This window comes from Schistocerca cancellata, chromosome 8, assembly GCF_023864275.1.
Source record: "Schistocerca cancellata isolate TAMUIC-IGC-003103 chromosome 8, iqSchCanc2.1, whole genome shotgun sequence".
Lineage (NCBI taxonomy): Eukaryota > Metazoa > Arthropoda > Insecta > Orthoptera > Acrididae > Schistocerca > Schistocerca cancellata.
Window position 1 is genome coordinate 532,028,931 of NC_064633.1, and position 27,558 is coordinate 532,056,488.

Consider the following 27,558-nt stretch of genomic DNA (forward strand, 5'->3'; position numbering starts at 1 on the left):
GTGGTGTCTTCTTCCTGTTGTTGCTGCAATTTATTGCGCTTACCTCCCAGGATCCTTAGGAAACCTAAAAAAGACAGCTGTGGTGTCTTCTTCCTGTTGTTGCTGCAATTTATTGCGCTACAAACGCTCCCGATGGTAAAAAGCATTGTATAAATCAAAATAAACAATCACTATTCGCTTTCACGATCGCGCCGAACTCACAGTTCAACCTACCGGACGCTTGGGGCCCTGCTGGCGCTGTAGGCAACAAAATAGAGGCGAAGTGTCGCGACTGTGATGATTACTCTCCATGGTTGGAGATCATATCTTTGACAAAGAATCATCGTTGGCCACAGAGTCTGTATACAATGTAGTACAGCTGCGATCCGCGCGAAGGTGATTTAATTTGTCGTGGTGTGTTTGTGATGTTGTTGAGTAGTGTTAGCTGTTTGGGATTATATAGTTTTCTGCGCCATGTCAACCAGAACTGGAGCAGAAACTGTTGACCCCATAAAAGAAGAACGTGCGGGAAAAGTGAGGGAAGTTGGGTCACAGGCAATTTGGAGTCTATCGTCTTGCAAACCAGGTATAGATTATGTTCAGTTTAAAACGCATACAACAATGATTTTTTTGTCATGTAGTTTTTGCTCCATTTGTTTCGTTGCTATAGTTACGAAGAGAAGTTTCGGCAGTTTGCATGTTGACCCTCAATTGTCTGCCAGTAAATAAGACTTCCGTAATAATCCATACATATATTTTTCTATTCCTCGCAACATTCAAGGTTTCGGTGTCGACCAGCTTCGTGATGACTGCATGGACACTTATTGGCAGTCTGATGGACAGTTACCACATCTTGTAAACATACAGTTTCGTCGCAAAACAACTGTCCGTGATATCTGCATTTTTACGGATTACAAACTTGATGAGAGCTACACTCCAAGCAGGTAATTTGAAGATAAAGTAAATGGTAAGAGTTGCGTAGTATCGCAAAGCCCCCCCCCCCCCCCCCCGTAATACACTTTTTTAAATTTTTATTTTTCATCGTTTGTCTAAGATATATGTGCGTAATATGCACCACAATACTGCGTGTTTACTTTTACAGTTGTTTATAACTAAAAAGTGTGATGAATATGGAGCGAAAATAAACCATTGGTTACAATTCGTATCAGTATGTTACAACTGTTACTGCATTTTCAAATTGAATGAGTAAACTTGGGGAGGGGAGACCCACGCTGCAGACCAATCTTTGTAATGCAAGCGTGTGTTAAGAAAGGTACAAAAGGATATTTTTAGTGAAACTATTGCGTGTGAGTACCTGATTGTCTCAGTTCAACAACTGAAGATACCTGTTAACAGAATTAAAATGATAGTTGCAAACAAGTTTTTGTATATGCAGTATGTAGTATCATTAGGTTTTGATAATTACCCCCATCTGGAATCTTGGTTGCGGTGACAGAAATGTTATATAACCCTAGGTCTAATTTTGGTTGTACGATGGATATTTGGTCTAGAGTCTAGTTGTGAACTCTCCTTGAAATCTTGGTTGTGGTGACAAGTTGATCAGTAATGTAGCCCAGAATCTAAGATTGGTTGAAAAGTGATTATTTAGTAGTGAAGTGATGTAGCTGTCAGATGCATGTGTGAAATGTTGTAATTGATCTTTTAAGGTAGCCAGAATGCGTACATTCGCACCATATTCAATACGCTTTTAGCTATAAAAACAAACTGAGAGATGAATTCACAAAAACCTGTATTTGATATTGGTTGGCAGAGTATTTTTGTGCATGTAATATACTTACCTACCTGCATATGTATATAAACTATGAATAATGAGAAGATCCTTCACTATCTAATTTTAACACCTTGGGTTTGATTTGGTGAAGTCTACACATGTTTGCTAAATAAAGATTGTGGTAAAAGGCTGATCCTGTAAAATTGCCTAATGGTGTATGTTCCCTTCATATGTAACAAACTTTTTTTTAGTCAAAACTGCAAAGTAATTTCAGGATATATCCATGTTAACTATTTAAATTCCTACATCATATCTAAGCATGTCACTATTATAGCTAGAAATAGAGGAAGGTTGTGTACTAGAGGAGGAAGGTGAACCTAGTATCTTTAGTACACTCCAGTGTTGTATATTGAGGGTTCCACTTTCGCACAGATGTGATTGAAATGGCTAGTTTATGGAAATGTCTCACTGAGACATGGAGGCAATAATATTGGCCCTACTCCTGATCTTTGTTTCTACCCATATGACAAAAATTATGATGTCTCTAACAATTAGGATAATTAAATAATTGCAGCTCGTTGTAATCAACACTATCAAATTTGCACTGGCAGATTGTTTCCTCTCTCTCTCACTGGAAATTGAGGACTACAGTAATACTGTATAGCAAATGACAGTTGACCTTCAGTGTTTCTGCATAGTAAAATTGTTTCAAAGATGGTCCCCATTCACCTTTCTCAGATCTTGTTCAAATTTGATGTGCAGATTTACTATATGACCACAGGAAGATTTACAATTTTGCTGCTTTTGATGTAGGGGCCTCTTAAGGGAAGAATATGCAAATGTCATGGTGGCATTGGCAAAAATTTTAAGCTATTTTCATAGTGCTCTGTGTCAGTGGATAGTTGTGTTAAAGCTGCAAAACATGCCAAGATAACTGAACGGTTTACATTTTCTGTAAAATGGCTCACTATTTTTCCTCAAAGTTGTCGATGAAATTTGCCACAACGAAGTTTCTCCTTAGGTGAAGTAGCTGTACTTCTCCATGTAGTTGGTTTGTAAACATCTTATGTGATCTCAATACCTTGCAGTGTGTTTATAAGCCCAACAAGTTTTACCACTTTTGGGCTTATAGTTTTTGAGAGACAAGAGTTTAGTTGCCCCACAAGCAAATTTACTGCCTAAGTTAATCATTTTTGATAATTTGTATTGTAGGATAGCTAAGCCATACTTGCATTAATGGCCATTTAAAAGAGCATCCTTTCTTCTTCCAGATAGCAAATTTCGACGAATGCTTTTTGCAAAAAGTCAGTAAAGTTTCTTATGCAAGTTACCGTTTTGGAATATCAGAAACCATAAGATTTTTCAAATTAGTTGTCAGTCACAATGTAATTGAGGTGCTGAGAACTGAAAGGGCACACCTCATAAGTTTTGAAATTGTAGTATGTATGCATGTTCTGACATAATTCTTTTATCAGAAATATAGGAAATTGACTTGGATTTTTAAAAAAGTTCAAATTCTTAGACTGGTGGTTTGCATCCATTTTTGAATGTCACAAAAATTTACTTTTCTCAAGACTTTGTGTCTGTCTTGGGGCCCTTATGGTTCTCAGTGCCTCAAATGTTAGTTGGTCCAGTTTGGCTTCTTGCCACTTCAGATAACTAAGGCATGCCTGATAACCAGGCAAGTCCAGCTGTGGGTGGGAGAGTTTATCCATATTTTCAAGCTTGCTCATGGGTTGATGTATAAAGGTTGTCAAGCCTTTTGTGGGTTTCTTAAACAGTTTCCAAAGCCTCTGGAGAATTTAGGAGAGTTTTCCAAACATTCAATGGTTATCTAGCAAAATCAAACATTGTGTTATCACCCTGATGGGTTTGACCTAAGTCGTCAAGATGGTGCATACTCCTATTTGAAGGTTATACGATATGGTAACCGTGACATTACTAATTACTCACGTAAACAGACACATATAATTTGAAAAAATTTTAATTGCAGAAATAATCTCAAACTAATGGGACTAATGTGTGAATTAGGGAATTTTGGAGGAGACAAACCAATTAAATGATACCATAATAATGAAGACATGCCAAAATACTACTAACGCAAAAATGAGGCAACTAGAATCCTCAAGACAGTCGTTAAAAACAAAATTGGAAAAACTTTTATTGGAAACTTCATTTCACCTGTATAGAACAAACGAAATCCACGATAACACAAAATTGCACACAGTTTGAAAATCTGGTATCGAACAGGTAACTTGATGTTTGTAGTTTAAACAAAGTCTGTGCTACAACAATCCCAAAATTGCCCTAGATAACTAATAACGAGCACCTACCCTCACCAGTGTAGGTAACACAATACCTACCAATTATGTTTACCAAGAACTAATGACACAACCTAGAAACTTGTGAATTGCATTAACACAAATTTCTTTATACAAAAACACACAATTATGCACTTACTCACATACCATACACACAATAAAAAATGAAACCATAAAAATATTTATCAATAAGTCAGCCAACACACAAATCGAGTGATACAAAAATATAATCATAAACACAGAATTACCAGCCTAGAATTATCAAACCAGGAACCTCTGGGGTACAGTTCCAGATATTTTCCAGCTGACAACACCCTATATACAGGTCGCTGGTGCAACACTTCATACTCAGCAATTAAACCAATTAACTACAGAAATTTAATCAAGGTGCGACCTTCCCCTTACCTGCTTTGCACTCAGTTCTACTCATCTTGAAGTCTCTTATCTTGATGTGATATCCTGAAAACTGGCTTTAGAAAGTGTAGTGCCAAATGATCTACAAAGTACTGTAACTGAAATTAAATGGTTCTTTCCCACTTCATTTGCACACAAAAAATGTTGATGGCCATTTCCAACTATTCAATAAATGATTGTTACAGGAAAAGAAAATTATGCATATCCTATGATAAACATCTCAACAATAACTTGGTTTTAATTCCATAACACACTACTCTTTGGACATCACAAAAACTTGGCGTAGTGTCAGTACTTCATCACAAACACAGTGCACACATTATTGCTGTATAGAAAGCAGTCATTATTATTGACATATCCAGTAAGTAGGTTTATTGAACAGTTCCATTCGGATATTGCTTGTTTAGTATTGTGCCAGAGTTTGGGAGATGCATTGTTACATAGTTGGTAACTGAACCTTGAGTTTAGTGCATATGTTAACATGATGACTGGACCATGCAGACTTTCTCACACCCGCCAACATAGTTTGTTTGTTGCGGCAGGCTTCTAGATACGTAGTTAAGATTTTAATGTTGGGCCACAGATTGGTAATTTTGGGGTGAGTAGGTCTATTTAGACAAGTATGCAGGTTGATCTTGGTAACTACGTAATGTTTTTAAGATTGGCTAGGTTAGGTTTCACTATTGGTTCTTGTACCACTGACAAGATGAATGAAATACGTATTAGTGTCAGTGGTGTTGAGAAACAGCTGAAATCGTTAAAATTGAACAAAGCTCAAGGCTCTGATGGAGTCCCTGTCAGATTCAATACTGAATTTGTGGCTGATTTAGTCCCTCCTGTATCTTCCCAGTTCTTTGAAAAGGGCACGGGTCATAGCTGTCCACAAGAAGTGTAGTAGAAGTTGCTGTGTCGTCCGAACAAGACACAGGCAGGACAAAAACACTACAGGTGCAAATATATGAGCTGGTGCCAGTGCCATAGAGATTCACTACCCGAGTGAGTTTCGCCAGTGCCACAGGCACACTGAGGATGAATATATAGACTTTGCCTCGGCCAATTATGGGCCAAGTACAAGCCGCCATTGACTGAACAACAGACAGAAGCTGGCTCGGAAGACAGAAGGGCAACTCTCATGCACTAGGCTATAGGTTGTCATCCAGAGATCACATAGACAGGGAACATTGTTTACTGAACTCTTAGAAGTGAACAGACAGTTGTTGTAAACTGCATTTGTTATGTAATGTGATGTGTACCAACAATTATTTAGGCCTACACTTAGCCAGTGAGGACCTTTTCTGTGCTATATTACAAGCAGTGTTGCAGACTTCACAGTTCAACTAGTCACAAAAATAAGTAAACCTTTTAACTTATTTGTGTGACTTTATCATTGGTTTGTTGAAGTGTTGTAGAACCTTCGTTCTCTTGTCATGTTACCTGACACTGGGGCATAGCTGTGTAATAGTGGCAGAGAGAAATTGTCTTAGCGGTGTACTGCACCAGGAGCCATTTCACAAACTCTGCCTACCGTAACAACACTGGAAACTCAACCTCCACAGCAGTAGCAAAGAGGCCTTTACAATACTGGTGATGAGGCTTTACAAAAGAAGTGATACACAAAACTACTGTCCAATATCCTTGACATTGATTTGTTGTAGAATCTTGGAACATATTCTGAGCTCAAACCTGTATTTCTTGATTTCCGAAAAGTATTTCACTCACTACTGCACCTATCTTTATTCTCAAAAGTACGATCATATGGGGTATCAAGTGAAATTTGTGACTGGGCTGAGAACTTGGTAGGGAGGACACAGCACGTTATCTTGGATGGACAGTCATTGTTAGATATAGAATTAACTTCAGGTGTGCCTCAGGAAACTGTTTTGGGACCCTAGCTATTGATATTGTATATTAATGAACCTGCAGACAATATTAATAGTAAAATCAGGATTTTTGCAGATCTTGATAAGATTTGAATGTGGTGCAGAAATTGACAGCTTGCTCTCAGTATTCAGAAATGTAAAATTGCACACTTCACCCAACAACAAAAATGTAGTATCCTTTGGCTGTAAGGTCAATGGGTCTCTGTTGGAATTGACCAACTCATACAAATACCTGGGTGTGACACTTTGTAGAGATATGAAATGGAATGATCATATAGGAAAATTCAGGATGGATAACAATGTTATGAAAAGGAAAGTTGCTACTCACCATATAGTGGAGGTGCAGAGTCGCAGATAGGCACAACAAAAATACTGTCACAAATAAAGCTTTCGCACACGCACACACACAGGCGCGCCCGCGCAGACACACACACACACACACACACACACACACACACACACACACACACACACACACACACACACACACAGAGACAGAGATCATGTGCAGGTGTTTAATATTGTCTGTGGAAGATAGGATTGGAAGTCTTGATGACTAAGAAATGATCGTGAGTTAGAAAAACTGCAGATAAGTAGTCTCTTTTTAGACACCTCTTCAGCATTCAGCTGTACAAAATTCTTTTTATAAAAAATGAAATGGAATAAGGAATCCAGTAAAAAACTAATACTTTTTGTGGCTCTAATAATTTTAAACGGTCATGGGTAAAAAGTAATTTTTTGGGGTCTCTTATCAAAATTTCTTCCCAAACAATCCCATCAGTGACATCTGGCCGGCTGTACAGATTTCCTCATGACATTCTACAGCAAATTAATGAAACCTGAAAAAAACTGAATTGCTTGAAGCAAACATAAGCTCAGAACTCCAGGAGAGACCTCTTCTGGCTTTGGCCTCTGACTCTTAAATAAATGTATCATCAGGTGTAGGATCCTGTGTAAAGAAACCCTCATTAGATAGGGGAATTTCGGGTAAAGAAACCCACCCACGGCTGCTGTTGCACAGCTATCAGGTGTGTCCTCTGTGGTAATGGGGATACTAGTTTTCTCATTTTAAAGGAAAGTGAGTGCTTATGCCACCATGGACCATAAAAACACATTTATACAATTCATCAGTACCTAATGTCCCACATAAACAACAAATTGCACTAACATGAAGTACATTGTACCTTGAACCAGAATTAATCTAGCATTTCAATGGCATTACACAATAGACATACTAATAAATATAACATGATTCTATTCCAAAGTATGTAAGGAAGACTTCTATGAACATCACCAAAATTTACACAATGTGAAAATGATGTAAACCCTAAAGGTTATTTAGATGATGTGCTTCAGCTGTTACGCAGTAGTTTCACTACCATGATTCCCACTGCCTTGGTAATGAAATGTAAAGTGAAAAGTTTATACCCAATTTTATTCTAGACTAAAATGTCATGATGAGTTGTGACAAGACATCTCTTTCTTGAATTTTTTTAAGTTATTTGGACTTTGTCTCACCTCATAATCATAAAGCCTTTTGATGCTGCATTTCCTAGAGATATCTAAATTATTGTAAATATGATAAAAGATGTTAGATATTAGTAACATTGGAATATGGGCCCCATTTTCAATGCACCTCCACCTTTTAATTTTTTAGTGTCTTTTTATCGTCACATCTCAAGACCAAATCTAGTTTTTATGTGATGTAGAAGACAGTCTTTCTAATGAAAATGGTTGAAGAGAGTTGGCACAAACTTCTTTTGTGTAAAGTTGACCGAAAATAGACATTTTCGGAAAAAACTTTGTCCCCAGTATGTAGACTGTTGGAAAGCAGTAGGAGGCTGAAATTTTATGTTCTAAGACCTTGTATTGGTAAATTATGATGTGCAGCTTCAGGTGTATTCCATATTTACTTCTGTACCTATAAAACGTTAAACTTCACATTTTTTTTCAAACATCTTTTTTCAACCGACTGTGCTTCTCGTTATCCATATGAAAATGGCTCAGGAAATTTTTTATTATTACTTTGCTTAAGTGAGTGCAAAAAGTTCTAGAGGATGGCATAGTTTTGTTTCTGTTAAGAGAATACAGGGTGTGATTCAAAAGTTTAGAGACTTAACTCAGAACTAGAAATTTATTGGACATTTAAGTTCTTGTTGTTGTTGTTGTTGTTGTCCGCACATAATCGTTGGTGTTGGTGGTGTTGTTGTGGTCTTCAGTCCTGAGACTGGTTTGATGCAGCTCTCCATGCTACTCTATCCTGTGCAAGCTTCATCATCTCCCAGTACCTATTGAAGCCTACATCCTTCTGAATCTGCTTAGTGTATTCATCTCTTGGTCTCCCTCTACGATTTTTACCCTCCACGCTACCCTCCAATGCTAAACTTGTGATCCCTTGATGTCTCAGAACATTTCCTACCAACTGATCCCTTCTTCTAGTCAAGTTATGCCTCAAGCTCCTCTTCTCCCCAATTCTATTAAATACCTCCTCATTAGTTATGTGATCTACCCATCTAATATTCAGCATTTTTTCTGTAGCACCACATTTCAAAATCTTCTATTCTTTTTGTCTAAACTATTTAGCTTCCACGTTTCACTTCCATACATGGCTACACTCCATACAAATACTTTCAGAAACGACTTCCTGGCATTTAAATCTATACTCGATGTTAACAAATTTCTCATCTTCAGAAACGCTTTCCTGGCCCTTGCCAGTCTACATTTCATATCCTCTCTACTTCGAGCATCATTAGTTATTTTGCTCCCCAAATAGCAAAACTCCTTTACTACTTTAAGTGTCTCATTTCCTAATCTAATTCCCTCAGCACCACCTGACTAATTCGACTACATTCCATTATCCTCGTTTTGCTTTTGTTGATGTTCATCTTAAACCCTCCTTTCAAAACACTGTCCATTCCGTTCAACTGCTCTTCCAAGTCCTTTGCTATCTCTGACAGAATTACTATGTCATCGGCGAACCTCAAAGTTTTTATTTCTTCTCCATGGATTTTAATACCTACTCCAAATTTTTCTTTTGTTTCCTTTAATGCTTGCTCAATATACAGATTGAATAACATCGGGGAGAGGCTACAACCCTGACTCACTCCCTTCCCAACCACTGCTTCCCTTTCATACCCCTCGACTCTTATAATTGCCATCAGGTTTCTGTACAAATTGTAAATAGCCTTTTGCTCTCTGTATTTTACCCCTGCCACTTCAGAATTTGAAAGAGAGTATTCCAGTCAACATTGTCAAAAGCTCTCTCTAAGTCTACAAATGCTAGAAACGTAGGTTTGCCTTTCCTTAATCTTTCTTCTAAGATAAGTCGTAGTGTCAGTATTGCCTCACGTGTCCCAACGTTTCTACGGAATCCAAACTGATCTGCCCCGAGGTCAGCTTCTATCAGTTTTTCCATTCGTCTGTAAAGAATTTGTGTTAGTATTTTGCAGCTGTGACTTATTAAACTGATAGTTCGGTAATTTTCACATCTGTCAACACCTGCTTTCTTTGGGATTGGAATTATTATATTCTTCTTGAAGTCTGATGGTATTTCGCCTGTCTCATACATCTTGCTCACCAGATGGTAGAGTTTTGTCAGGACTAGCTCTCCCAAGGCTGTCAGTAGTTCTAATGGAATGTTGTATACTCCCGGGGCCTTGTATTGACTTGCATCTTTCAGTGCTCTATGAAACTCTTCACGCAGTATTATATCTCCCATTTCATCTTCATCTACATCCTCTTCCATTTCCATAATATTGTCGTCAAGTGCATTGCCCTTGTATAGACCCTCTATATACTCCCTCCACCTTTCTGCTTTCCCTTCTTTGCTTAGAACTGGGTTTCCATCAAAGCTCTTGATATTCATGCAAGTGGTTCTCCTTTCTCCAAAGGTCTCTTTAATTTTCCTGTAGGCAGTATCTATCTTACCCCTAGTGAGATAAGCCTCTACATCCTTACATTTGTCCTCTAGCCATCCCTGCTTAGCCATTTTGCACTTCCTGTTGATATCATTTTTGAGATGTTTGTATTCCTTTTTGCTTACTTCATTTACTGCATTTCTTTATTTTCTACTTTAATCAATTAAATTCAATATTTATTCTGTTACCCAAGGGTTTCTACTAGCCCTCGTCGTTTTACCTATTTGATCCTCTGTTGCCTTCACTATTTCACCCCTCAAAGCTACTCTTTCTTCTTCTACTGTATTTCTTTCCCCCATTCCTGCCAATTGTTCCCTTATGCTCTCCCTGAAACTCAGTACAACCTATGGTTCTTTCAGTTTATCCAGGTCCCATCTCCTTAAATTCCCACATTTTTTTCAGTTTCTTCAGTTTTAATCTACCGTTCATAACCAATAGATTGTGGTCAGTCCATATCTGCCCCTGGAAATGTCTTACAATTTAAAACCTGGTTCTTAAATCTGTCTTACCACTATATAATCTATCTGATACCTTTTAGTATCTCCAGGGTTCTTCCATGTATACAACCTTCTTTCATGATTCTTAAACCAAGTGTTAGCTATGATTAAGTTATGCTGTGCGCAAAATTCTACATTCACTTACTATGTTTCCTTCTCTCCATTTTCCTACTCTCGAATTCCAGTCACCCATGACTATTAAATTTTTGTCTCCCTTCACTACCTGAATAATTTCTTTTATCTCATCATACATTTCATAAATTTCTTCGTCATCTGCAGAGCTAGTTGGCATAAAAACTTGTACTACTGTAGTAGGCATGGGCTTCGTGTCTATCTTGGCCACAATAATGCGTTCACTATGCTGTTTGTAGTAGCTTACCCGTACTCCAATTTTTTTTATTTATTATTAAACCGACTCCGGCATTACCCCTATTTGATTTTGTATTTATAACCCTGTATTCACATGACCAAAAGTCTTGTTCCTCCTGCCACCGAACTTCACTAATTCCCACTATATCTAACTTTAACCTATCCATTCCCTTTTTAAATTTTCTAACCGGCCTGCCCGATTAAGGGCTCTGACATTCCACGCTGCGATGCGTAGAACGCCAGTTTTCTTTTTCCTGATAACGACGTCCTCTTGAGTAGTCCCCTCCCAGAGATCCGAATGAGGGACTATTTTACCTCCGGAATTATTTACCCAAGAGGATGCCATCATCATTTAATCATACAGTAAAGCTGCATGCCCTCGGGAAAAATTACGGCCGTAGTTTCCCATTGCTTTCAGCCGTTCGCAGTACCAGCACAGCAAGGCCGTTTTGGTTAGTGTTGCAAGGCCAGATCAGTCAATCATCCAGACTGTTGCCCCTGCAATTACTGAAAAGGCTGCTGCCCCTCTTCAGGGAACCACACGTTTGTCTGGCCTCTCAACAGATACCCCTCCATTGTGGTTGCACTTACGGTACGATTATCTGTATCGTTGAGGCACGCAAGCCTCCCCACCAATGGCAAGGTCCATGGTTCATTCTTCAAAATATGATCCTTCAGCATCAACACAGCGCTGCCAGCATATCTTCCACTGTTCGTAGCACTTCTGGAGGGCCTCGGGCATAATGCTGTCAAGGGCTCTCGTCGAATCCTGCTGGGTGGCGTCGATGGAGTTGAATCGCTTCCCTTTTAGGTCTGTCTTCAGTCGGGGAAGAGGAAAAAGTCACTTGGAGCCAATTCAGGGCTGTAGGGTGGTTGCGGCAGTGTTGTGCCGTTGAACTTGACCAAAACGTCGGTGACAGCGCGCAACGTGTGAGCGAGCGCATTGTCGTGGTGGAGAATCCAATTGCACTTGATCGCTGGGCGGACGCGGTGAACTCGAACTCTCAAGCGGCAGAGCACTCCAGCGTAAGAGACACCTGTGACAATCTGTCCACGAGCATCAAACTCCTTGTGAATCACTCCTTTACCATAAAAATATCAGCAAGCACTTAACACACAACTTGCTCATGCAGGCTTTCTTGTGCTTCAGCAAGGAAGCAGTCTGCCATTCTGAGCTTTGACGCTTCGACTCAGGATCGTACTTGTAAACCCAGGTCTCATCACCAGTAACCACTTTCTCCAGAAGGTTCATATCAACATTCAACCTCCTGGGAAACATTCATGCGCCGTTCTTTCTGATCCACCGACAAAACCATTGGCACCAGTTTGGCACACACTTTTCGCATCATCAAATTCTCCGTCACAATCCTCCACATCGTACTCTGACTGAGTCTCAGTCCATCGGCTTGATGGTGGCCTCCCAGAGCGGTCGTCATCTTCAACATTCCTGCAGCCATCTTTGAAATGTTTGTGCCACATGAAAAACATTGCATAGGACAAGACTTCTTCCTTAAAGGCCTCTTGAATCATAACGAGAGTCTCTGTGGCTGTTTTGTTCAGTCACGCGTAGAAATTAATCGCATAACGCTGCTCCATTTTTGCGTCTCCCACTTTTTGACTGAGGTCAATGACACGCACTCATACTACAAGCGATGCACACGATCCAGGGTTGTGGAGGCAACTGCCGTAGCATGAGTTCATTCCCTGAGACCGCCCACTACTTCCCCCATCTGGCCCAACTGGTTCCCTACTCGGAAATGAATCAGTCTTGAAACTTCTGAATCACACCTTGTATTTCCAGTTATATTATGTACGAAAGTTGTGAAAACTCGTGGGTGCACTGTTGATAGCTGCCCTATGAGGTCAAACAAATTACTATTATTCTGGAAGTATTGATTTAGTGATCGTGAAACTTTTGTCAAGACAAAAACAACAATTTTTTGACAAACTTATTTAATTGGATAGATAAAAAATCTGAAACTTCCTGGCAGATTAAAACTGTGTGCCGGACTGAGACTCGAACTCGGGACCTTTGCCTTTTGCGAGCAAGTACTGTACCAACTGAGCTACCCGAGCACGACTCACGCGCCGTCCTCACAGCTTTACTTCCGTAAAGTTTGGAAAGTAGGAGACGAGGTACTGGCGGAAGTAAAGCTGTGAGGACGGGGCGTGAGTCGTGTTTGGGTAGCTCAGTTCGTAGAGCACTTGCCCACAAAAGGCAAAGTTCCCGAGTTCGAGTCTCGGTCCGGCACACAGTTTTAATCTGCCAGGAAGTTTCATATCAGCTCACACTCAGCTGTAGAGTGAAAATTTCATTCCAGATAAAAAGTCTATTCGCCTTGGTGACCACTAGACCACTTGGTATGGAATGACGCTAATTCGAATGATCTGTGAGACATAACTTTAGGTATATGAAAATTATTGAAGATTAGTAAATTATAAAAGTATGCTGAACCAGTGTGCTTCCCCCTTGGGAATAGTGTGCTTACAAATATGGCATCAAACCTGAAAATAACTTTATATTACCGGTATGTTAAATTATCCAAAATATTAATTAGTGGCTTAGTTAAATGTTGAAGGGTTTCGTCTGATTCAAAAAAAATACAGTAACAAACGTGCATTGCCAAGGTTCAGAATATAAGAAGCATATAGGCAGAACCTGTCATGGAAGATGTAGCTAATTACAAACTTTAGTGTTAGTTTCCTCAGAAGTTAGTTTTGTACAAAATAAAATGTTATTGTTAATGTGGCATGCTAGTCTTTATAATAGTGTCATTTTATATTCATGGGCTGGTTAGCTCACAATGTTTTCTCGTGTGTATTGCAGCAAAACTTTCAGATAGGCAATACAGTTTCTGGTAAAAGTAATTATGTAATTTTAATCAGCATGTTCAGTATACACAACTGGATAATAAGTTTAAATGGAACTTTACCTAAGCAATACTTAAAAATATTTATGTATATATTACATATTTCCTGTGCATATGTATCAACAGTAGGTTTTTAGTTGTGTGTTCCATACATCATTTGAACGATTGTTTTATCGAAGTGTTAAGTCAGCTTACAAGATATGTACACATAAGTATTAAGATTAATTAATACACTCTTTTTTAATTTTTCATACAACAAAGTTTATAAACAACTTTTTGTGGTGGTGGTGGTGGTGGTGGTGGTGGTGGTGGTGGTGGTGGTGAAAGAAAGAAAGAAGTTAGCAAGTTGCCAACTTAAGTCTCAGTGGTCAACATGTCACCCATGGCAGCATGCTGGGAGCTACTGTCGAGCTTTATTGTCGTATCCATAACAAATAAAAACGCAACGCACAAAATTAAATCTAATCTTCAGCCAGAAACAACACTGCACACGAATAATCCCAAACCTGAAAATGAATCTGTTGCCTATAACTGCCAAAATCAAACAGCACTGAAGGCAAGTGCATCACTAACAGCACTCACATACAGTTTGGAAACATAAGCATCGCACACTAGAGTACCATTGTGTACTCAAGCACCTTCTGCAAAAACGGTCCATTTCAAATACACTGTACCATCATGGTGCAGTTTGATCACAGCTGAAATTATTGAAATGCCAAGGCAGCTTTTGCATACCTTTCACTCCAGAGGTTCCTACTCATGAAGTATTGAAATTTGGGAGCCAGAAATTTGTAAAACTTTCTTTGTTTAACAAACACATACACCAAATTTGGCTTAATATGGAATCACCCTGTAACCCCCCCACTGCCCCTCCCTCAGGGAGCTCACATCACCTTTGTGAATACATGCTTGATGAAAACAGGGACCCGGCCCATGCACATTTGTGTGCTGCAAGTCTATCCTTCTACAATTCATTTTCCCCCTCTGCCTTTCCATTGAATGGTCTTCTTGGTGTTGACTATATTTGGATTTGGTTTATAATTTTGGAGACTAGTTTAGTTTATTTTAGGCAACAGAGGGCTTTGTTTTTCCCAGGGAGGTCAACCAGCAGTGGTTCCTAACATGTACGGTGACCCAGGCTGTTTCTTAGGCTGAGGGTTGGCTAGTGCCACCATACCTCTTCTATTATAAAATTTGGGCATACTTCAGATAACATCATTTGTGATGGAACATTGGGTGTTTGCAGAGAATGGGGGCCTTGGCTTCACCACCTGGACTGCAAGGAAGATACATGCCTCTTTAAAAAAAGATATGAATAGCTGTTGAGGAAAAACAGTCATCAGTGGGAAACTTTTGGGGCACCTGCTGCCCTCAGTGTTGTATGGCTTGCTCAGAAACATGTGGCTGTCCCTGAGTTGACATTTGTTTCCCTAGTGACTCAAGGGACTACTATGCAAATGAAGCATATCAAACTTTCTTCTACTGGAGGCTCCAACAGTATCTCCTGAAGGAAAGGACAGTTAGAACGTGGAGAACATACTACTACCACCACCACCACCACCACCACCACAACCACATTTCCTTCCCTGGCTATGCTGTGGGAGGAACACAGGGCTAGAGGCAAGGGAAAATACAATACTTACTTTGCTCTATGACTACAGAGACCACTTTTGGACCAGAAAGTCATTGTTTTTTGTTTGGCACCTTGAGGACATGTTTGGGAAGTAGCAGCGATTTCAGAAATGAAAAGTGGTTCATTTCTGATTACAACAGCACTCCCTGCTGTCACAAGTACTGCTTGCCTGTGACGAGTTGGGTGACATTCTGGTAATGGTTACCACCATACCAGTCTTAGTTGGTACAAGGTATCTTCTTCCACCATGACCTTTACAGACAGATGAGTTACTTGCCAGTTTGGAACAGTGAGGTGTGCATTATGTCTGGCATGTAGAGCAGGTACCAAAGGACAGTAGGCTTGATACTGGGGCCTTCATCTTGGCTCCTGAAGGCAACTTGATGCCAGAGAAAGACAAGGTGATGGCATATCGACGCAATGTGAAAGCGTATGTTCCCATTCCCGTATGGTGCTGCAAATGTGTGAGATCCAGGTGCATGTCTTTGTGCAGTAACAAGAACCCCATCTGTAGAGATTGAGGACATCAGTTGCACGCAAGTGCTGCTTGTTCCCTTTGCTCTCCAGGACTAGACCTCATCCACAACCAAATGCTCAGACACCTATCGGTGGAGTGCCAATATCATGTCATTGCCATTTCAACTGTATCTGGAGTGAGGGTGAGTACCTATCTTAATGGTGAGAAAGCATAGTCATTCTGGAACTGAAACTGGGTAAACACCCCCTTGATATGGAGCTATCGCCCAGTTAGTCTTACTAATATTCTCTGCAAGTCGCACGAATGTATGGTGAGCAGGTGGCTGTGTTGGTACCTTGAGTCTTGGGGTCTTTTGGCTTTGTCCCAGGCTGTTCTGTGGGTTAGAAAATAGTCTGCCATATGGTCAGCTTTTGCCCACCTACACTAGTTGGGTTTCTGGGGCCCACTACAGATTTTTTTTTTTCTGCAACTTCTTGTCACACGATACATTCTTGGTTCAAGTTGGTAATTCCTGCAGTACCATCCAAATGCAAGAGAATAGGGTCCCACAAGGCTTTGTATTGTGTGTGGGGACCTGCTGTTACTGCTCATGTATGTTGACTGTTTCTGTATTTACTGTTGCTCCTCCACTGTGGCTGTTGCTGAACACTGACTACAGGGCGCCATACGGAAGGTGCAGTCCTGGACTCTCACCCGTGGCATCTGGTTTTCAGCTGCCAAGCCATACATTACACACTTCTGTCACCACCACACTGTTCATCCACCACCAAAACTCTACCATGCCAACAAATTGCTCAATGTGGTGTAGTCTCATTGCTTTTCGCGGCTGTTCTGTGATGCTTGGTTCAAAAGGCTCCCGCATATTTGCCAACTTACGTGAATGTGCTAGTCACAGCTTCATACTCTTTGCTACCTCAAATAACACCAGCTGGGGTGCAGACCACTGTACAGTTGTGCAACTTTACAAAGCTCTGATCCTATCCCACCTTGATTATGGGAGTCTGGTATGCATCTGAGAATCACCTTCAGCATTGTGTATGGTGGAGCTGATACTCCATCTACATACATACTCCACAGTCCACCATACGGTGCATGGCAGAGGGTACCTCGTACCACCCCCCCAGGGGGTTCACAACTCTTTTGTGGACACGTGCGTAGCGAGCACGGGACCCCGAGCTAATGTGGCCCTCCTTCCTTTCCGGGCTGCATACCTTCCCTTTCCTCATCCCTCCCCCTCCCCCTCCCCCATCTTCGCCCCCCCCCCCCCCTCACCTCTGGCTCTTTCCTTCCCTTTCTCCCCCTCTGGGAGTATGGTTTGTGCCTACGTCCGGAGATGGACGCTCTAAACTGTTACAAATTCCTTGCTTTCTATACTTGCAAGTCTTCGTCCTTCCTCTGTCCTTCTCTTTTCCTTCCCGCTTCTCTCTGCACTTTTCTCCGCTGCGGCGTTTGAGACCCCTCTTCTTTCCTTTCCCCTTCTCCTTTTTTTCCTCCCTGTGCGTGTCTGAAGGCCGACCCACGCACTTCCATGCGTAGCCGGTGACGGGGTAACGCGTAATTCCCCGCCCCGGGTAGACAGGTAGGACATGTACGTACCCCCTGGTAACGGCCAGGCCCAGGGAGGGGTGATTACCTGAGCTGATACCTTCCGAAAGTGCCGATTGGTCCCTCCGTCCGTTTGTCGGGAGGTGTGACCTGAGGTGTGAACAATCACCTAAGGCGGGAGTGCCCTCAGTGAGGGCCCCCACAAGGGAGGAGCGCGCCATCGGAGACGCTGGTAATCATGGTGGATTCTTTCGCAATGGTTTCCTCACCTTCCACTATGTCTGCTCACAAACGAAAGTTCACTGAGTCTCAGCCACAGACAGTTCTTCCATCGTTGCCACAGTTCCTTGTTGTTTCTCGGTCTGACGAAGGTCGCGACTTCTCCACGGTCAACCCTTTCATTATTCAGAAAGGTGTAGACGCATTTGCAGGTCCTGTAAAGTCTTGTTCCAGATTACGGAGTGGCACCTTGTTGTTAGAAACAGTCAGTGCCCTCCAGGCACAAAAATTGCTGCGTACTTCTCTGCTCCACACCTTCCCTGCCCGGGTGGAACCGCACCGTACCTTAAATTCCTCGCGTGGAGTCGTTTATACACGCTCCCTCGATGGATTGTCTGACGAAGAAATTCAGCACTACCTGTCTGACCAGGGCGTAACGGCTGTTCATAGAGTTGTGAAAAGGGTTGACACGAACATCATTCCAACCCACACTGTCTTCTTGACATTTGACAAAGTTCAGCTCCCATCGAACATCAAAGCAGGCTATGAAATAATTTCCGTTCGCCCTTATGTCCCAAACCCTACGCGTTGCTATCGGTGTCAGCGGTTCAATCACACCAGCTAGTCCTGTTCCAATCCGGCCAAATGTGTTACGTGTGGCAAGGATGCCCATGAGGGTGCTTGTCCACCTCCATCCCCTCGCTGCATCAACTGTATGGGTGACCACGCTGCTTCCTCTCGAGATTGCCCCATTTTTAAGGACGAAAAGCTCATCCAGGAAATACGAGTGAAGGAAAAGGTGTCGACCTGTGCTGCTCGAAAATTATTCGCCAGTCGCCAGCCCACCGTGCCTCAGGCAGGCAAGTACAGCACTGCCCTTGCTTCTCCTCGGCCAACAAAGGAGGCGGCCACGCAGACTTGCGACCTCACCTTTAGTGCCTCGGTCGTCAGATCGGCCAGCGCAAAGATCGCCCGTTCAACCTCACCACTTTCGCCTGCCCACTCTATGGCTCACCCTTCATCGGGTTCTGCTAAATCTCGAGCCCAAAAGTCAGACACCAAGCCTTCCAAAAAAGAGCATACTCGTGAAGAGTTTTTACGTACCGCAACTTCCCAACCATCGGTTCCTCCTTCATCTAAACATCATACTTCTAAGAAGGCTACAAAGAAACCCAGTTCCTCTCCTTCTCCGCCAAGGCGTGTCCCATCTACAGCACCACCTGGCGGAAATCGCCCTCGGCCGTCTTCTGTGTCGCCGAGGCGCACTGCTGGTGGCCGGTCAACCGGCCGATCGCTGGTGGCAGGAGCTGCTCCTGACCAACCTATGGATCAGGATCTTCTGCCTTCGGCTGAATGCCATTCCATGCTGTCAGTCGCTAGCTCCGAGCAGTCTTTGAGTTGACAGCACTTTTGGTCACATTCCTCCATTTTCTGTTCACCCCATGTCCATTATCCACTGGAATATCCGTGGCATTCGAGCCAATAGGGATGAATTGTCGATCCTCTTACGATCCTACTCGCCGGTCATCTTCTGTCTTCAGGAAACAAAGCTGCGTTCCCATGACCGCTTTGTTCTCCCTCATTTTCAGTCCGTCCGATATGATCTCCCCTCTGTTGAAGGCTCTCCAGCCCATGGAGGACTTGTGATTCTTCTCCATGATACTCTCCATTATCACCCAATCCCCTTAAACACTTCCTTCCAAGCTGTCGCCGTCTGTCTTTCCCTTTCCGGATACACGTTCTCTCTTTGTACTGTATACATTCCATCGTCCACACCAATGGCACGAGCTGATCTCCTTCATCTTCTTGGTCAGCTTCCACCCCCCTATTTGCTGGTTGGGGACTTCAATGCCCACCACCCGCTTTGGGGATCTCCACATCCTTGTCCACGTGGCTCCCTATTGCTAGACGTCTTCCACCAAGCGGATCTAGTTTGCCTCAACACTGGGGTCCCTACATTTTTGTCTGCCTCCACGACAAATTTATCTCATTTGGACCTTGCGGTCGGTACTGTTCCGCTGGCTCGGCGCTTCGAATGGTTCGCCCTTGATGATACACACTCAAGTGACCACTTTCCATGTGTCCTTAGACTGCAGCCTCAACTGCCATATATGCGTCCGAGACGCTGGAAGTATGCCCAGGCCGACTGGACACTTTTTTCGTCTCTAGCGACCTTCGATGACTGTCACTTTCCCAGCGTTGACGATGAGGTCACACACGTTACCGACGTTATTCTTACAGCTGCGGAACGTTCAATACCACGCACCTCCGAATTGCCCCGGCATCCCCCAGTTCCTTGGTGGAACGAGGCATGCCGTGACGCAATCCGCGAGCGGCGACGTGCTCTCCGCGTTTTCCGCCACCATCCTACTTTGGCCAACTGTATCCGCTATAAGCAGTTCCGTGCGCGATGCCGTCGCGTCATCCGCGATAGCAAGAAGGCAAGCTGGAAATTCTTTATTAGCTCATTTAACGCCTTCACTCCCTCCTCAGAAGTTTGGAGTCGGCTTCGACGGTTCTCAGGCGCGCCTAGTTTCTCCCCGGTCTCTGGGCTCACTGTCGCGCATGATACATTCGTGGACCCCGTCGCAATTTCTAACTCGTTGGGTCAGCACTTTGCTGAGATTTCGAGCTCTTCCAATTACCCGCCAGCGTTTCTCCCGAAGAAACGTGCAGCGGAAGTGCGACCTCTTGCTTTCTCCTCTCAAAATCGCGAAAGCTATAATACTGTTTTCTCCATGCGGGAACTCCAACATGCACTCTCTTCTTCTCGCTCCTCCGCCCCAGGACCGGATGGTATCCACATCCAAATGTTGCTGCATTTATCAACCCATAGTCTGCATTACCTCCTTCGCCTTTATAATCGAATTTGGACTGACAGTACTTTCCCCCGACAATGGCGGGAAGCTATCGTCGTTCCCGTTCCGAAACCTCGAAAGGACAAACATCTCCCCTCTAGCTATCGCCCCATTTCTCTCACGAGTAGTGTCTGTAAGGTTTTGGAGCGTATGGTGAATTACCGTCTAGCGTGGTGGCTGGAATCCCGCAGTCTTTTAACAACTGCCCAATGCGGATTCCGAAAGCATTGTTCTGCAGTTGACCATCTTGTTTCTCTCTCCACATATATCATGAACAATTTTCTCCAGAAACGCCAAACAGTAGCAATATTTTTTGATCTGGAGAGAGCATACAATACCTGTTGGAGGACGGGCATCCTCCGCACACTTCTCTTGGGGCTTTCGAGGTCGGCTGCCCCTTTTTCTTCGCGAATTAATGGCAGAGCGCACATTTAGGGTGCGGGTGAACACTACTCTCTCCCGTACTTTCTCCCAAGAAAACGGGGTACCCCAGGGCTCCGTGCTGAGTGTTGTACTGTTTGCCATTGCCATCAATCCAATTATGGATTGTCTCCTTCCTGATGTCTCGGGCTCCCTCTTTGTGGACGATTTTGCGATCTACTACAGCTCTCAACGGACCAGCCTTCTTGAACAGCGTCTTCAAGGATGTCTCGATCGCCTCCACTCTTGGAGCATCGAAACCGGCTTCCGTTTCTCTCCCAGTAAGACCGTTTGTGTTAATTTTTGGCGACGTAAGGAGTTTCTTCCACCCTCCTTACATCTAGGACCTGTCAACCTTCCGTTTTCAGACGTCGCTAAATTCTTGGGTCTTATGTTTGACAGAAAACTATGCTGGTCCTCCCACATTTCGTATCTTTCGGCTCGCTGTCTGCGATCCCTCAACACCCTCCATGTCCTGAATGGTACCTCCTGGGGAGCGGACCGAGTGGTCCTTCTCCGCCTCTATCGCGCCTTGGTGCGCTCGAAATTGGACTATGGAAGCATAGTCTACTCCTCTGCTCGGCCGTCTATTCTTCGGCGTCTCGACTCTATCCACCACCGTAGATTACGTTTAGTGTCTGGAGCTTTTTACACCAGCCCTGTGGAAAGCCTTTATGCTGAGACTGCTGAACCTCCGCTGTCCAATCGGCGAGCAGTCCTTCTGAGTCGTTATGCCAGCCATCTGTCTTCCATGCCTGCTAATCCAGCCCATGATATATTTTTCGACGCCTCCTTTGATGTAGGGTATGCAGGCCGCCCCTCCTCCCTACTACCACCGGGAGTCCGCTTCTGTCAACTGCTCCATTCTCCTTCCTTCCGCTTTCCTAAAACCTTCTTGACAACTTGGGGTACAGCACCACCTTGGCTCCGTCCCCGGATCTGCCTGCTCCGTGACCTTTGTCGATTTCCCGAGGATGGTACCCCTTCACTTGTTTATCGTCGGGCATTTGCTGCTCTCTGTGCACAAATGACGGAAGCCACATTTATTTACACCGACGGCTCGAAAACATCGTTAGGTGTAGGGAGTACCTATGTTGTTGGCGACACTCCAAATCACTTTCGGCTTCCCGACCAGTGTTTGGTCTATACTGCGGAGCTTTACGCTGTTCTCCAGGCTGTCCACTACATCCGCCGCCATCAGCGGATACAGTACGTTATCTGCTCAGATTCTCTCAGCTCTCTCCTCATTCTCCAAGCTCTTTATCCTGTGCACCCTCTGGTCCACCGGATTCAGGACTGTCTGTGCTTGCTCCACCTGGGGGGCGTCTCGGTGGCGTTCCTCTGGCTCCCAGGACACGTTGGTATCTGCGGAAATGAGGCGGCCGATATTGCAGCCAAGGCTGCAGTCTCTCTTCTTCGGCCAGCAATTCAATCGCTTCCCGTCGCTGATCTCCGGAACGTTTTAAGTCGTCGTGTTGTTCATTTGTGGCACGCGCACTGGTCGACACTTCCCCAAAATAAATTGCGGGACGTAAAAACTCTTCCTTGTGCTTGGACCTCTTCCTCCCGAACGCGTCGTCGGGAGGAGGTAATTTTAACTAGACTCCGGATAGGGCACTGTCTTTTTAGCCATCGACATCTTTTAAGCGGCGATCCTCCCCCACTCTGTCCCCACTGCTCTCAGTTGTGGACGGTAAGACACCTTTTAATTGAGTGCCCCTATTTTACTCCGTTACGCGCCCGTCTACAGCTGTCGCCTGATATATCGTCAATTTTAGCAGATGACACGCGATCGGTCGATCGCGTTCCAGAGTTCATTCGTGCCAGTGAAATGACGTCAGTCATTTGAAGTTTTTTTTGGGGTACCCAACCCCTTTCTGTAATGGATTTTTAAGCCTTCCTTCTGCTTTTAGTTTCTCCAATTTTATGACTTTCGTTCCCACTGCTGCTGGTTTCTATTTTAGGTTTTTTACTGTTTCTTAAGTCCCGGACCGGGCACTAATGACCTTAGCAGTTTTGCGCCACAAAAAAAAAAACTCGTACCACAACTAGCATCTTCTCTCCCTGTTACACTCCCAAACAGAACGAGGGAAAAATTACTGCCTATATGCCTCTGTACGAGCCCTAATCTCTCTTATCTTTGTGGTCTTTCCGCGAAATATAAGTTGGCGGCAGTAAAATTGTACTGCAGTCAGCCTCAGATGCTGAGATCCGACTTAGACAGGTGCCTTTCAGACCAGCCCTGTGAACAGCCTACTTGCAGAGGGAGGGGTCCCTTCTCTACAAATCAGCCACCACCAACAACTGCTGCTCAACTATGTGATACACATTCACTGCTCCCGAAGCATCCGAAGTAGTATGTCATTTTTCCTGGTAAGGAGATCCACTTCCCACAAAAGAGGCCCAGGAATGAATTCAGTCACAGTTTGCATAAAGCATCTACTCTGAACTCCAGTTTTTCTCTGTCGCCTCTTGTCGGAGAGTAATAACATATGTTCCTGCGATGTGTATCCCATCCTTAAAAACCAAAAGTCTCTTGTCCCCATGGTGTTTTACTATCTGCTCCTGTTTGTCCTAGATGCATTTCCAGTTTCAAAAATTGTATACACCGACTGCTCTACGATCGATGGGTGAACCTGTTTTGCCTACACCCATGCAAGGTGCAGTGAAAAACACTCCATGCCTAGTGGATGCAGTGTACTTGCTGCAGAATTGGGGGCCATCACTGGAGCCCTCAGTCCATTCATTCGTGCACCAGTGAGATGTTCATAATTGACATCACTCCCTGAGTAGTCTGCAGGTTACTGACCAGCACTGCCCTAGACACCCATTGGTCATGACTGTCTAGAACCTCTTCCTGAGCTCAGTCAAGCTGGATGGTTGGTTTGCTTTGTCTGAATCCCAGGTCATGTTGGGATCCCAGGGAAGGAACATGTTGACCTGTTGGTCACTGGGATGGTGACTTTGGAGATGGAAGTACTGGAACTGAACCTTCGGTTGGCTCTAAGATGTTGTTGTTGGATGCTTGGAACATGGATTAGTGCACTCTGGCTTTTACAAATAAACTGCAAGCAGTGGAGCAAACCACAGCTGCAGGGCAGTCTTCCCTTCACGTTTGTGTCATGGAATGTACTGTTTCCCATCTTTGCATTGGCATTTGTCTTACTCATGGGCATGTCTATCAGTGTGGTGCTTGTCTGCTGGTGGTCCACATTCTCCTGGACTGCCATAATTTGGCCAGCTTGCAGCAAAACCATAAACTTGACATACTGCCTCTGGTGCTAACGGATGGCGCCATAGTGCCTGATCTTGTTTTGCATTTTATTTAAGAAGATGGTTTCTACTCCTCTGTCAGGTAGAGCATATTGGCCTCGTTGGCTGCTTGAGGGATCAGAGAGGTGCCCTGTTGCCTGCTCTGACCCAAGGGCCCATTGCAGCCTGGTTCCTGCCCTTCCCACCTTTTTGAGTGTTCTTACCCTTTTGCATCAGATGTCTTTTTACTGTCCCATAATGATTCTCTTTCATGAGATTATCAACTTGTTGGTATTGCTAGTTTTCTGTGGTGATGGAAGTTGAGAAAACACTGGCTGGATGCAGAGGGTGTCTGTCCCAAGCATACAGTGTTCCAGGGCCTCCAGCTGCTTTTGGGACAGAACAACTCGCCCACCTTCACCCTCTTACCCCTCTCGTATTTCTACGTGCTTCTCTCTTTGTTTTATTGATCTTTGGTTGCAATCAGATTTCACAGGTTTTGCCTTCTCTTGTTCTTACTCTGTAAAGACTCTAGCCAGCTCAGTGCATATTAGATGGAGGGACTGATGACCTCACACTTTGGTTCCTTTAACCCCGTCAGTCCAATCCATGGAATCATTCTATTAATATTGGTTTGTTGGGTTTTGTAAGGCATTAATAACGTAAACAAATTAACTTATTCCAAGAATACAAGTATATAGAATGAGCCAATTTTATGTTCTTTCCATCTAAAAATAAAAAACTGTGTTGAATAGGGAAGTGGTTAAAGTTTAATACTGCTTCAATATGTGAATGGGTATACAAAAAACAGTACAGTGGTGACTGTTAGAAACTGTTCATTTTTAAATGGTATTTGATTTTGGGATATTCATACAAAAAATCTAATTTTTGAAAGGATAATTCTGTAAGTCATTAATACATCGTACTTGCAATTTACTAATTGTGAGAGGTTAAATTCTTTTTATCTTGAAATGTGGTAGGAGAAAACATCACTCAATTGAAATTAGATGTGCTATGATAAATAGAAGTTTTGAATGTTGGTGTGCCACCACTTGGTGTTTTTCTTTTAACATTCATTAGTTTCTTATTCTTGAATTTTCCCTGCACAATGGATATTCAGTTATTCTGACATGCTGCCAGTTTTACAATGGATGTTGCTGGTGCTGGTCAAAAGTTGGTGTGGTGGAGCAAACACACAGGCTTTTGTTGCAAGGCTACACTCTTTAGAGTTCAGCAACTCTTCTTGAATATTGCTCCATCTGAAGTGCACTTGTGCATCCCAAATGACACTGCACACCCTCTGTTGATTTTGTAGGCCTGCTGGGTTAAAATTTAGTTACCAAAGTAATAAAATTGTTACACATCATAAGCATAAAATTTTGCTTTCCTGAAGATGTTAAAAAAAGTCGTGGGTCCCAAACCTTGTCCACTTGGAAATCACCATCACATATAATTTTATCAAATTTATTTTGACAAATTCCTTAAAAAAATTAATCCCAGAAAGATCACATCATGACCAGTATTTTTGTGGCAGAATAATCCACAGCACATTCTGTGGTGATACAATAATCAGCTATGATTGACTTACTGGTCTTCAAAATGAGTGTGGCCATCATGTTCCACACTTCTTTCATGAAGTATGCATGGAGTAGGGCCAGTATAGGCTTTGCCACGTTATTATGGTACTCTATAGTCTCCAGCCCTCAGCAAACCCAGAACTGAGCCAAGAACAATATAGGTTTTTGTAGTGGCTGTGAGATAACATTAAACATAATGATAAAAGCTGCAATTTAGATGAAGTGACTCCACAGATGGGAGGTGTTCAGTTATCATCCAACTAAAATTGTGAAACAATATGCAATATTCAGGGGGTTCTATTTCATTTACCCAGTAAATTAAACTCTCATGGAAATGAGTTGGTCAGTTCTAAATGCAACTCAAATATCCATCTTGAGATGGGGTTTTTGTGTGTTAGTTTGATAGAATTAACACTTTATCAATGGTATTTTTTGCAGAACATTACCAGTCTATTAAAAATGGTAAACTATATGGCAACGAAGTGAAAAGATCAGTTAAACTGCATATGATAATGGAAGCATGGATAGTACATATGCTGCAACATGTGAGCTTAGTATGTTGCTTGTTGTGAACTTTTTCTCTCCCCCCCCCCCCCCCCTTTTCCTTCCTGCATAATACAGTTCTTTTTACTGAAAGTAGTTATTCTTCTTGAAAGTGCAGAAAGGTGATTAGAGATAGGTGTATGAAGGCTGAAATTAGAAATAGATTTAAATGAAAATACTATCGTGTGTGAAGTGTGAAGCTGCAAAATTGAATAGGTCTACATCTCAAATAGTGATACTTAATCAGTGTTAGAACAGCAAATATCAGTGTTCGTTATTTTATGTCTTGCATCTGTTGCTAAGTTTTTTACTTAACAGAGAGCAGATCTGTCATTTACTACTTGAAAGTGTAAGTGTTCACTTTCTTTTGTTTCAGGATTTCAATACGAGCTGGAACCAACTTCAATGATCTCCAAGAAGTGGAAGTAGTTGACTTGAATGAGCCTACTGGGTGGGTTCTGATTCCAATCAAAGACATAAATGACACACCTATACGGACTTTTATGATACAGATAGCAGTGATTAGCAATCACCAGAATGGACGGGATACTCATATGCGTCAGATAAAAATACACTCTCCTGTAGAATGTAGGGGGTATGGTGTTGAGCAGTGTGGCAATTTTACGACTGTAGCTTTTCAACAATATAGCTGTATAAGATAAATATTTAAATTTTGACACTCAGTATGTGCTGAGAAGTATGGTGATGCTCTTCTGTTTGTGAGAATCTGTAATTAAACTTGACATTATAGCAGTGCTATCTGTAAAATATTGTAATGACAAAATGGACTGTCAATACTCAGGTTTCATCATGAATTTTAATGATGTAGACCTGCTTTCGAATATTATGTAAAGCTGTGTGTGTGTGTGTGTGTGTGTGTGTGTGTGTGTGTGTGTACAATTGAAGGATCCTAACGATGCACAAATATCAAATATTCTTTAGAAATTTGTTGTGACACATACCATACCGTAGGTATATTGGCTTTTGTGTAACATTAATAATGTTATAAGCTGTATACTTTCCCCAAGAATACATTGGATATGGAAACATTTAA

The 27,558-nt window shown here is 42.7% G+C and overlaps 1 protein-coding gene across 1 annotated transcript; it reads left to right on the plus strand.

The window, feature by feature from the left end:
- The first annotated feature begins 325 nt into the window (after positions 1–325).
- LOC126095208 (anaphase-promoting complex subunit 10) lies at positions 326–27,558 on the plus strand. The gene is made up of 3 exons (XM_049909944.1): positions 326–565; positions 761–923; positions 26,881–27,558. Exons 1-3 carry the CDS (start codon positions 454–456, stop codon positions 27,164–27,166), a joined length of 561 nt encoding a protein of 186 aa, XP_049765901.1. The 5' UTR covers positions 326–453; the 3' UTR covers positions 27,167–27,558.

What these genes read in the sequence shown, in the direction of transcription:
- LOC126095208 (XM_049909944.1), top strand. Translation starts at nt 454, where the DNA reads ATGTCAACCAGAACTGGAGCAGAAACTGTTGACCCCATAAAAGAAGAA. An exon ending in TCTATCGTCTTGCAAACCAG is followed by an intron (nt 566 to 760) that starts GTATAGATTATG and finishes GCAACATTCAAG; the next exon opens with GTTTCGGTGTCGACCAGCTT. An exon ending in GAGAGCTACACTCCAAGCAG is followed by an intron (nt 924 to 26,880) that starts GTAATTTGAAGA and finishes CTTTTGTTTCAG; the next exon opens with GATTTCAATACGAGCTGGAA.